The 11,995-nt window shown below is 41.2% G+C and overlaps 2 protein-coding genes and 1 long non-coding RNA gene across 6 annotated transcripts; all 3 read left to right on the top strand.

Annotated features, from left to right (window-relative positions):
• The first annotated feature begins 1,044 nt into the window (after positions 1-1,044).
• On the top strand, positions 1,045-6,077 carry LOC135340080 (uncharacterized). Of its 2 annotated transcripts, none has more exons than XM_064536377.1 (11): positions 1,045-1,182; positions 1,262-1,329; positions 1,764-2,069; positions 2,141-2,428; positions 2,478-2,548; positions 2,600-2,795; positions 2,844-3,146; positions 4,088-4,378; positions 4,665-4,937; positions 5,057-5,630; positions 5,769-6,077. In XM_064536377.1, exons 2-11 carry the CDS (start codon positions 1,275-1,277, stop codon positions 5,944-5,946), a joined length of 2,535 nt encoding a protein of 844 aa, XP_064392447.1. In that variant the 5' UTR covers positions 1,045-1,182; positions 1,262-1,274; the 3' UTR covers positions 5,947-6,077. The 2 variants fall into 2 exon arrangements, with proteins under 2 accessions (XP_064392447.1, XP_064392448.1); XM_064536378.1 differs by having other exon boundaries at positions 1,773-2,069.
• Positions 6,078-6,097: 20 nt separating this feature from the next.
• LOC135340090 (CUB and sushi domain-containing protein 2-like) lies at positions 6,098-7,867 on the top strand. The gene is made up of 6 exons (XM_064536404.1): positions 6,098-6,237; positions 6,388-6,719; positions 6,772-6,951; positions 7,003-7,158; positions 7,205-7,387; positions 7,447-7,867. The coding sequence occupies exons 3-6, from the start codon at positions 6,807-6,809 to the stop codon at positions 7,566-7,568; spliced, it is 606 nt and encodes a 201-aa protein (XP_064392474.1). The 5' UTR covers positions 6,098-6,237; positions 6,388-6,719; positions 6,772-6,806; the 3' UTR covers positions 7,569-7,867.
• A 1,483-nt stretch (positions 7,868-9,350) lies between these two features.
• On the top strand, positions 9,351-11,749 carry LOC135340098 (uncharacterized). Of its 3 annotated transcripts, none has more exons than XR_010396195.1 (7): positions 9,351-9,613; positions 9,673-9,958; positions 10,030-10,094; positions 10,148-10,336; positions 10,387-10,709; positions 11,074-11,386; positions 11,522-11,749. It is a non-coding gene; the product is annotated as an uncharacterized LOC135340098 (long non-coding RNA). The 3 variants fall into 3 exon arrangements; XR_010396194.1 differs by having other exon boundaries at positions 11,074-11,273; XR_010396193.1 differs by having other exon boundaries at positions 11,074-11,749.
• The last annotated feature ends 246 nt before the right edge of the window (positions 11,750-11,995 follow it).

Consider the following 11,995-nt stretch of genomic DNA (forward strand, 5'->3'; position numbering starts at 1 on the left):
GCAAATCCGCCAAAATTAGTACCCCCTAAAATTAAACTGAAAACGCTAAATTACTATACCCGTAATAGTAATCTTACTAAGTTAGGTATATGTACTATACAATTATACTATATATACCCACTGTACAATAATAACTAGTGTTGAAGCTTAAATTGGTGTGAAGTCCTTATAGTACACTCATTTAAATCCGCCAGGGCCTATTTTCAACTTCCCACTCTCCCTCTCATCGTTCCCCCAACTTTTATAGCCTCCTTCTTTCACCCTCCCTCTTTCTCTCCCCCCCCCCACTCCTACCACCCTTATTTGTTCTCTCATATAAGTGCATGCATTGCATGCCGTTATACATATAAAATTATATGCATTCTAAGTTTGACACAAACACTCTTTGAACTGAGTCTCCCTTCCCCCCCCCCCTCTCTCTCATCCATATATACTAGCATTTCCTTTCAGATTACATTTAAGAATATAATATTCATTCAACACGTCAAGATGTGCATGAATGAAGGTGTAAACATAATAAATTATAGATATATGGCCCACCAAAATAATTATTATAGTTAACCCTGACTTTTTTTAGGACACGTCAATTTGTCTATTCTAGTTACAAAAGTCAATAAAAATTAATACTAATAATTAACTATTACATTGCTAGCCTCGTTCCCAGGCTGATTGTCTCCGCCAACTAGGGCCTGGGGACGAGGCTAAAGCATATGCATTGCAATGTCATGTGCAGATAAAATTAATGTTTCACACCGGTAGATGGCCCAAGTACGTACCAGCCATGCAGTGGATCCAAATGAAGTAATACATAGTTACATGCGCACGCGTATGATGGTAATGGAGAAAAGGGGCCGGGCCGGGCATGAGGTGGAACACAATGTAAGACATTAGACAGTGCGTGCCCCCCTGCTATCTACAGCCCTGGAATAGTTAACTGTGCAGCAAAATCTTAACATCTTGAATGAAAGTTAACAACTTACATGTACAAATGTACAATGTTGCTTTATAATGATATTCATAAATTTTATGCTCAATTAGTCTAGATCTAATTAGATGAACTTTTGTGGCCGGCCATGCACATGATTTTGTGAATAGATATGATAGACTAGCTATATCTAGTTAACTCATTCTGCTCTCCCTCGAGCTCCGTTTCAAGCTACCTGTATACTAGGCTGTAGCCAGGTAATTAAATTGTGACTCTAACCAAAAAAGTGTTTTACATCTCGAGCTTTAATTTTTCTCCCACATTATTTTGTTACAGATAAAACAAAGTGATGAAAGCTGTGTGTGTACCATTTGTACTACTATTGATGTTCCATCTCAGTCAAGGTTTGCATACCGTATTAATGATTGCCTTAAATCATAATATCATTGTAGCTTGTGCATATGTGTTCGTCCGTTAATACGTATGATATTTATAATTATGATATTAATTTATATAGGGGTCTATTGTTCTTTAATACTGCTATACACCTAATGCAATTGCCAATACCCTGCTAGTTACGTGTGGTGTTCTTCAACACTTATAATCAATCAACCAACGTTAACCTTCACATTATTGTACCGTATATCGGGTTTCGAATGTGAAGTTCTTTCAATTGTGAATTGTAAGTTTTCGCATAGATAACAAACGAACGACACGCACAGAGTGGATCATGCGCATGCTATTCGCCAAAGTTAGAAACACAATAGGATTTGTACAGTGTCATTTGCAAATGATAAACTATACGCATTCAAAACTCGATATACGGTATTTTCTTTAGATTTTTCAGCCCAGTTTACAGTACAACCAGTTTCGGTGGTGCAGGCCGAAGGCGTGGACGCAGTGTTTGAGTGTCTGTATCTTGGTGCTGTAAGCCACAGTTGGGGAATCAATGGAACCTTTCCAGCAGATAATGAGTTCCAACCTGATTTTACTCGTACCCAACCGTCTGGTGATACCCCAGCAACACTGACCATCCCAGCTACAGCACATTACAACAACACTGTGGTGCAGTGTAGAGCTGTTGTTGAAGTGGAAGGAGGGTTCGTTGGTAGACTGACCGAGAATACCACCTTGACAATATTTGGTAAGTCCCTCATATACATGTACGTCTACATACTCATGCCACTCACACTATGCCATAATCTATTACTACAGCCATTACTGTTAATGCAAGTAATGATACGGATGTGATCATTTTGTCATGGGCGGACTTCAACTTTACCACTAACCTCATGTACTGTGTGAACTTCAACAAAATAACAATTGTCTGCAATAAGACACTTCCTCCAGTGTGTGGACTTACTGAGACGCAGTACACTTTCAAGTATCCCAACCACAGTGGGTATGACACTTTTTTTTTCACGGTGACTCCTGTTGATGGAGGGAATCAGATGAAAGGAACAGCTAGTGAACCAGTTGCTGGATCATTTACATCAGCCAGAGGTGGCTAGTGTACCTACTAATCATGGTTCTTTACTGCTTCTCTATACAGGTACTGGTGTAAGAACAGTTGTCAGCCAAGGAGAAGATTTAAATGAAAAACTTGTGATGTTTGAAGCAATGGTAATAATAATTATATAGATTCGATTTGTTGTCTAATTGCTATTTTTTCAGGTCCCTGGATGTACACGGTTTGTTTTGTATCGAGTGGAATTTGGATCATCACTAGTAGGATCTCAGAATGGTACTCTTAACGCATCTGGAAATGTTTCAATCACCTTCTCACTTCCTACTGACATTCTAACAAACATCTCTGTGACAATCACTGCTGCTAATGGAATTGACCTGATGTTTGAGAACAGTTTATTAAGTGAGTAAATCTCTGTTTCACATTACATGGAGTCATAATACTCTTCAGGTACTAGTGATATTCAAAGACTTCTACCTGAGACTGATTGTTCCGAAAGCATCAGTATGTGTGGCCGTATTGAATATGCTGTGGATTCTTTTTCTCCTGGGGCTCTAATGTATTTAGTTCCTACCACAAGTGAGTCCAGCAGCATTATGTTGGCTGTGAGGAGGGGTGATAATTTCAGTATCGGCCACATACCTCCTGGAATATACAGTCTCCTTGCTTTTGACTTGGAGAACAACAGTCTACCAAGAATGCCATTCTCTCTAGCGTCTACAAGTGAGACTGTGGAAGTGAGGACGTCAAGAGGTAAGTGTGTAATGGTGCGCATGTATAATTATATCAGTTACAGGGATTTGCTGAGTTCTTGCAACTGCAATATCGAGAGCAGAACTACCTGTCACGTGAACAGTTATGTAATTCTGGCTCATTCCAAACCAAATAAAACCTTTAGGCCATTTATTTTGGGAAAAAATCGAACTATACAGGAGGCTTTGTTCTGCATTGCAAGCCTTTGTACCACAGTTCAAAGCTATCCTTGAGCATTTCCAATCGTTTTGTGAGCTACTATTAGTCTGTCACACAACCTATGTCACAGACCTGTGTATCCAGCTGGTAAGACAGATTTACTGAGACTAGTGATACACTTTCAACAGCTTGCAGGCAGGCTGGGGCAAGTAGTAGCTTACAAAATGATTAGAATCTCAAGGATAGCTTCAGCTGACAAGGTCTTTCCTATGTAAGTCGATGTTTTCCCAGTTTAACAAAAATAAACGGCTCTATTGGAGAAAAATTGGTTTGGAATGAGCCACAATTCAATCTTGTTACATAACGGTTCACGTGACAGGTACTTCCGCTCTTGACATTGAGTTGCAAGAATTCTTCAAATCCCTGTAAACACTGTGAGTATACTAACTGCATTGTGCATGTAGCCAATGGTAGAACGCCTGCCCGTTAGTGATAGAAGGAGTTCATTGATGAGAGCCATAGACAATGCTGAACAACAAATGTTTGTGTACAGTGTATATGTATGGCTCATACACTAACATACGTAGTATATACAGTCACGTACAGTGTATATAATAATTTATAAGAGGAAATGCACTGCATGCTCTTGTTAGGCCCTAACTTGTAACTGTTGTCATGTAGGCTTAACACCATGCGTGTGTGGCTAACAAGCATATGTTTTTGTGTATGTGGGTGCATCACTAACAGTTGACAGTTGTTATTGTACATGTGTGCATTTCTAGGAACTGCTGCTCCCGTGTCCGATAGTGTAAGGAACATTACCGTTAAGTTACTCAGTGGAGATGTTGAAGTGAACTGCTCTATACCTGTAACGAACTGCTTAGTGTTGGTTCATTCAATCAACTCTCCAGAACAATTATTTGTCCAGCTCATCAACTTTACTGATGACAGAACTATTGTCTTCTCGGTTGATTTTATTGGTAATGTCACAGTAGCAGTGCTCATTTGGGTGGAAAATAACTCTATATTTGAGGGTCAGTTGTCCCTCATCACCCAACTGGAAATATATACCGGTAAGAAGATTAGTTTAGTCAGTCTGGGTTGTATGTATCACTTTAAGGATGCGCAAATAATTATGATGATGGACAGTGGACTCTAAATGCTGCCAACTTGTGAACATGCGCAAGTTATTTGCAGCATCAAGTAATTAATTCATTTTTGTTATTGTAGCCACCTGTTGTCAATAGATATTTACTTAGGTACTAAACTGAAACTGCATTGTTATTATACATTTGTAATGTTCACAGAATTCCTAGCTGTGATCACTTATTAGCAAAACACCCACTCTCTTCCATCCAGCCATACAAGTGGTGATCAGCCCCAGTGGTGGTCCAATGGCTGGTCAGAGTTTCTCCCTCACTTGTTCCCTGAGTGGAGGGGTCTCTCTACAACCCACCCTCTCCTACCAGTGGACGAGGGAGGGAGGGTCACTCATGACCAGCACAGCAACCCTCAACTTTGACACTCTCTACTTGTCAGACGCTGGTCAGTACAGCTGTCAGGTCATCCTCACCTCCAGTCAGCTTGAGGGGGAACACACTGTAGCTGCTCACTACACCATTGAGTTCATGAGTAAGTGCCACTATGTCTAGACATTATGATTTATCCATTTAGTAAAATCATTTATGGACTGTGCGTAGCTAGTGCTCAATGGATCATGCTGCTGTTGTGACCGTCAATTTGTTTTATAGCACTCAACATTCAACTCCGTCTGGATGTAATAACAAACTGTGAGGTGTATATTGAGTCAGAGACAATGGCCAAAGCCAGTGGCATCACTAACAGACTATCTCAAGGTGTTGAAGGATTGTGTGCTTGTGGGTTCAGCCCCTCCCTTCTCACTGACGAGTTCATCAATTGTTTTGACGGCTCCTCTAGTCATGTGACCTACAGAGCTGTGCTGACTGGAACAGAAACTGTGTCTGCTGTGGAACTCATTTCTTTAATTGAACAATGGATCAGCGACACTTCAAGCATCATAGTACAAAGTACCCGACTTGGTTTGACAAACACTTGCCCTGTGGTGATTACTGACAGAGACAGTCTAGAGTGCCCTGAGGATATCACTAATCTGACAACTGCTACTACCTCACCCACAGAGAGTGTAGTGGTCAATGTTGGTGCAGTGGCTGGTTGGGTGGTTGCTGGAGTCTTGGCCATTGCTGTGCTAGTACTGATCATATTGCTTGTCCTGGTTATGTTGAGGCAACGGAGGTCTGGATCCAAGGACATGAGTGATGAGAAGACAGGCAGCCAACCAACACAGTGAGTGTTAGTTGTGTGAATGAAGTAGCTGTACATACATACTTAGGTATATTTGGTTGTAGAGAGCTCCTTTGTAATAAATTACCTAATTTTGTGCATTAATAATTATACGATAATTAATTCTTCTATTTCGTACAGACTAGCCCCAGTGGTGATGAGTCATCTCCCCTCCCCTGATTACGAGGGGTTGAGCGAACTACAAGAGGAGGCTACCTATGAGGTGGTGGACCAGCCACGCCCCCCTCCTCCTGCAGACTACCAGCTCTCAGCCTGTGCAGCTTATGCATCCACTGACTGCAACACAGAGACCAAGTAGACACTATAACAACACAGTCTAGTTTGTCAATGTATGTGTCACTGTTTCATGTAATTTAGCAAGTTGTTTTTGTGTTTCAGGTTATGGTATTGTCTACTGAAGGCAAAGATCATCAATAAAATGTTATTATGGCATCGTTGACGCCCACTCGTCACTAATCAACAAATAGAAGAAGGAAAATCCATGATCTAGCTAGCTAGCTAGCTTATAAGAATCAATGGCTACTGTAACTCTATTTCTTTGTTGTCTGCTGGGAAGTGTTTCTCTTGTGCATGTATGGACAACCTTTGAGTGAGTTGATATGCAGTGCAACTAGTTATAGTGCATGTATAATTAATGAGCTAAACTATATATCTCAATCTTTTGTTATAATGTATAATATTGATCTAGTAGATCTAGATGAAACAAGTATTTATCAATTATTGTATTAATGGCATACAGTTCGACTGGTATCACCAACTGAGCCCCCTGACACTGACCACACTGGAGATGTCATCTCGTTCTCTGATGTTGGATCTAGAGCAGGAACTGGTACTAATCCACGAGTCTGGTATTGCTACACCTTAGACGCTGGTGGTGTAGTGTGGCAGGGTCCTGATGGGACTAACGTGCCCATAGGCGTCCCGAACAATCCCAACACAGCCGCAGTTGATGACGAACTGGTGTTTCTGGAGTTGCCGTTGCTCTGCATTGTGGTCCCACACACTTCAGTCCTGATGGAGAACACTGCTGTAGGAGGTTTAGCACAGGACTGAGTAGATGTGTCACCTTCAGTGAGTGCTGACTATATTGTCTATGTCCAATACTAACCCCCACCCCCCACAGCTCCCTGCCCCACACTGAGTCCCCTGTCTAATGGAATGATCTCATACTACCCTGGTACCGACATGGCCACAGCCACCTACATCTGTGACACTGGGCACACTCTGACTGGTACCATCTCATCCATCACCTGTAATAAGGCCACAAGGCAGTGGAGTAGCACTGAGAGATCCACTTGTGAACGTAAGAAACATTTGCTATAATGTTCACATTCACTGACCTCCTTGCATACAGTGATTTGTCCAGACCTCACCATCCCAGCACCACTTGTGTACAGTGACACCACCATCCCCAGAGATGATGGCTCCATGGCTACCTACACCTGTGACACTGGCTACCAGGTGACTGGACTGATGATGAGGATGTGTAGTGTCAGTGGATGGAGCACTGGTGAGGGGGATGTGTTGTTGAACTGATATTAAGAGTTCCCCCACAGCTATCTGTCCTGTCCTCACCCTCTCCAATGGATTCATCGTCTACGATCCAAACTCATCCCCCGTACTAGAGGGAGCCATGGCTACACACGCCTGTGTCACTGGGTACCAACTGTCCTTATCCCCGGCTACTAGGATCTGTCAGTCTGACAGAATGTGGAGTGGAGATGACATCACTTGTGAACGTATATGTACTCAGACTGACTTAATGGGTAACTAACTGCCAGTTATACATCTGTTTTAGTGATTTGCCCCAACCTTGGCGTACCAACCAATGGAGGAGTGACCTACAGTGACACCACCATCCCCAGAGCTATGGACTCCACTGCCACCTATCTGCAGGTATTATTTTCGTATCCACTATAGAGCTGGTTCTACTGCCAGAAAGTTTCCAAAAGGAGCAGAACTTCTAAAACTACTACAATAGGATTGCACGACTATGGAATTGACTGGACCCTATCGATCTAACATCAATACAATCTATTACGAACTAAGGGAAAATTCGACATTGGTGCTCGTGCCCCTGTGAAAACTGTCTCATGCACACAATTGCAAATTAGTATGGTTTAGTCTCACTCTGTCAGTACTCATGAGATCACAAACTTGCAACATTGTCATGTCATTCTCAAATACACTGTTTCTAGACTAGACTACTGCTCAATAATAATAACTCAAGCCTCAAGTTGAAGCTTGAGGATAGGCTCAAAGATAGACCTTTAGTCTTCAGACTTCACTATGCTAGGTAAAGCCATCGTCTATATGATAATATCTCCAGACTTGCATAAAGTAAGTCTGCAATGCGTAGGCATCCTGTGGCTTTGTTGCCTGTCAGGCTCCGCCCATCTACTGAAAGCACACTCATTTTCACTATGCCACCACTGTGCCACCGTCACGCGACTTAGCGAGGCAGGCTCTCCTTTTTCTTGGACGGTTCGTTCTTTCTTTGTTCCTCCAATTCTTTATCTTAGCTTATTGACCGTGAACAAAGAACGGAAAAAGGAGAGGCTGCGAAGGAGGCTACCTCTGCCTGAGGTCACACTAATAACATGCCATGATTCTTGAATAGATAGAATTCCATCAAATAAATCGAAGCTAAGCATCTCGTGTTGAGATGTCAGTGGAAAACCAACATAATTATTCTCCCATACCTTTCGTATACCTAAAAAACAACAACATGCTGTCAGCTTTACCGTTAGCCTCGACCCCAGGCCGCTAGGTCGCCTACTAGTATTTTTCAACTTCGTTATATTAAAAAAAAATCGGCCTGGGACCGAGGCTACTTTACCTTATGCTACGGCGTACGTCAAAATTATAACCATTCACATCAAGTTTTGATAGTTGTCATACAAAGTAGGTGCATGTCATTGTCCTCAGGACAACCCTATATTGTATATCTTTTAACTAGCACTGCAGGATATAAAACTTTTAACTCCCATACTGTACTGAGGGTGCATAAACTAGTTTGTTCTATGGCATGTTGCATCACTACCATGGCAACCATATGGCATAATGCACTGGGATTATGTGTACTCCTACTATTACTACATCTCAGTCAAGGTTTGCATACGTATATCGTCAGGAGTACATTAAGATATCGTATATACCAGGAGTCGATAAATTGATGTAGAGCTTGTGCATGTGTGTTTGTCAGTTACGCATGATAATAATTGTACTTGCTTTAATAGCAACAAGCACAATAGTCTCCATAATTATTATGGAGACTATTATTATAGAAGGCCATACCCTGTACAGTCTCGCGGGCAGACGTTGGTAGGGGAGGGGGTCGTCTGGTCACTCTTACACTGATTCTGTTGCACATGCAAGATATTCGTTAATTGACTTATTTACAGCTATAGCTATAGCTAGCTCATGTTTGGATCCTTCGCAGCCAGGTAGCTAGGTATGGTGCAACATTAAATTAGCCTTCTTACTTCTTTTCACATTCCTTTTATGCCATAATTATGGAGTGTTACCGCTGACTAAACACATAGTCAAATCTGATTGGCATATTCTTTTGATCTCATGAATTGCGAAATGATTAGGTACAATTCACAATAGCAATAGGGTTTGTACAGTCTCAAATGATAACTACGCATTCAAAATCTGATATACGGTATCTTGTATTTTGTTTTGATTCTTTAGCCCAGTTTAAGGTACCACCAGTGTCGGTGGTGCAGGCCAAAGGTGTGGACGCAGTCTGTATCTTGGTGCTGTAAACCACAGTTGGGGAATCAATGGAACCTTTCCAGCAGAAGGCAAGTACCCACCTGACGTTACTCGTACCCAAGCATCTGGTAATACCCCAGCAACACTGACCATCCCAGCCACAGCACATTACAACAATACTGTGGTGCTGTGTAGAGTTGAAGGAGGGCTCAGGCTGACCGAGAATGCTACCTTGACGATATTTGGTAAGTCCCTTGTGCATATACACCATGCCACTCACCATTATCTATGTTGTTATTTACAGCAATTTCTGCTAAAACAAGTATATAATGATACGGATACTATCATTTTGTCATGGGCTTACGTTTACTACCAACCTCACGTACTGTGTGAACTTCAACAAAATGACAATTGTCTGCAATAAGACACTTCCTCCAGTGTGTGGACTTACAGAGACGCAGTACACTTTACATATCCCAACCACAATCGGTATGACAATTTTTTTCACGGTGACTCCTGTTGATGGAGGGAATCAGATGAAAGGAACAGCTATAGTGAACCAGTTGCTGGATCATTTACATCAGCTAGAGGTGACAAGTGTACATGTATACTTATACTGATCATGGTTCTTGTTTTGTGGTTTATAAGTGCTTCTCTACAGGTGTAAGAACAGTTGTCAGCCAAGAAGAAGACTCAGATAAAAAATGTGTGATGTTTGAAGCAATGGTAATAATCACTATAATTATTGTATATCAATGGTCTAATTGTTATTTTTTCAGGTCCCTGAATGTACACTGTTTACTTTGTATCGAGTGGAATTTGGATCACTACTAGTAGGATTCTAAGAGTGGTGCTCTTAACGCATCTGGAAATGTTTCAATCACCTTCTCACTTCCTACTGACATTCTAACAAATATCTCTGTGCTGTGCTGCTAATGGAATTGACCTGATGTTTGAAAGTTTATTAAGTGAGTAAATCTCTGTTTCACTTTACACGGAGTCATATAATACTCTTCAGGTACTAGTGATATTCAAAGACTTCTACCTGAGACTGATTGTTCCGAAAGCATCAGTGTTTGTGGTCGTATTGAATATGCTGTGGATTCTTTTTCTATTGGGGCTCTAATGTATTTAGTTCCCATCACAAGTTATCATGCACAAGTGAGTCCAACAGCATTATGTTGGCTGTGCCAAGGAGTACGGGTGATAGTTTCAGTATCAGTCACATACCTCCTGGAAGATACAGTCTCCTTGCTTTTGACCTGGAGAACAACCGTCTGCCAAGAATGCCACTCTCTCTAGCATCTACAAGTGAAATACTGGAAGTGAGTACGTCACGAGGTAAGTGTGTAATGGTGCAATGTGTAGCAATTAACACTGTGAGTACTAGCTGCATATGCATGTATACCCATTGGTATAGAACTCCGGCCCGTTAGAAAGAGCCATACAATTGACAAATGCTGAACATCAATTTTTTTATACACAGCATACATGCATATGGCTCATTACACAAACATACGTATATGTATAGTCATGTAATAATAATAAGAGGAACTGCACTGCTCTTGTTAGGCCGTAACATGTAACATCTGTTGGCTATTGTCATGTAGGATCATAGTGATAGTTTATGCTGCACGTCGTATGGTTTTGTGTATGTGTATGTACGTGGCTAACAGTCGACCATTGTACATGTATGTATTTCTAGGAACTGCTGCTCCCCTGCCCAATAGTGTAGGAATCACTGCCGTTAAGTTAATCAATGGAGATGTTGAAGTGTACTGCTCTATATACCTGTAACGAACTGCTTGGTGTTGGTTCGTTCAATCAACTCTCCAGAACAATTATATGTCCGGCTCATCAACTCTACTGATGAAAGAAGAACTGTCTTCTCTGTTGATCTCATTGGTATAATGCCACAGCCTTTGTAGTAGTGCTCACTTGGGAGAAAATGACTTTATATTTGACAGTCAATTATCCCTCATCACCCAACTAGAAACATATCCTAACTGGAAACATCGGTTAGGTTGTTTCAGTCAGATTATTTGTTACGATGTAGGAGTAGTATTATAGTTGTTGACAATGCCTTGATAAGATTGTTAATTAGCCTAGTTTATTCAAAACAATTATTCATCTTAAAATATTCCCACCTGCAGCTGTCTCAACCATGCCAATCATTTCGGCTCCTCAGACACTACCCACTGCAGTAGTAGCAGGTCAGTCAAAACCAACCATCAACTACGGCTCTAAATGGCCAATAATTGGTACTAACTGCATGGGTCTACTAGCTGTCTTGCATGTACATGCACTTCTATGTATGAAAAAGGATTTTTGCTTTCTTGTTGCATGCACTGTGATTACTACACTGGTGGTGGTGTCCATTTCTTTAGTTCTTCTGGTTCTAGTCGTAATAAAAAGGACTAAACGAGGCAGAAAAGTATTAAATTCCAGCTGCCGTCACATGAAAAGGTACACCCATTTTACACTAGTTGTAATTATGCATGCATAATTATAATTTATAGTGAAATTTTGAGCATGTTTTCAACTTTTTATTTTTATTGTATCTTTCATACTGTGGGCACACATACTGTATTCATTTCAGTACTAGTCACTTCAGTGGATACAGCAAT

This window comes from Halichondria panicea, chromosome 8, assembly GCF_963675165.1.
Source record: "Halichondria panicea chromosome 8, odHalPani1.1, whole genome shotgun sequence".
Taxonomy (NCBI): domain Eukaryota; kingdom Metazoa; phylum Porifera; class Demospongiae; order Suberitida; family Halichondriidae; genus Halichondria; species Halichondria panicea.

Bases quoted from the DNA above. Each gene is read 5' to 3' on its own strand.
- LOC135340080 (XM_064536377.1), top strand. From the start codon at position 1,275: ATGAAAGCTGTGTGTGTACCATTTGTACTACTATTGATGTTCCATCTC. The intron at 2,429-2,477 runs GTGGCTAGTGTA...TTCTCTATACAG, and splicing joins ATCATTTACATCAGCCAGAG to GTACTGGTGTAAGAACAGTT. The intron at 2,549-2,599 runs GTAATAATAATT...CTATTTTTTCAG, and splicing joins TTGTGATGTTTGAAGCAATG to GTCCCTGGATGTACACGGTT.
- LOC135340090 (XM_064536404.1), top strand. From the start codon at position 6,807: ATGATCTCATACTACCCTGGTACCGACATGGCCACAGCCACCTACATC. The intron at 6,952-7,002 runs GTAAGAAACATT...CCTTGCATACAG, and splicing joins TGAGAGATCCACTTGTGAAC to TGATTTGTCCAGACCTCACC. The intron at 7,159-7,204 runs GTGAGGGGGATG...GTTCCCCCACAG, and splicing joins TGTCAGTGGATGGAGCACTG to CTATCTGTCCTGTCCTCACC.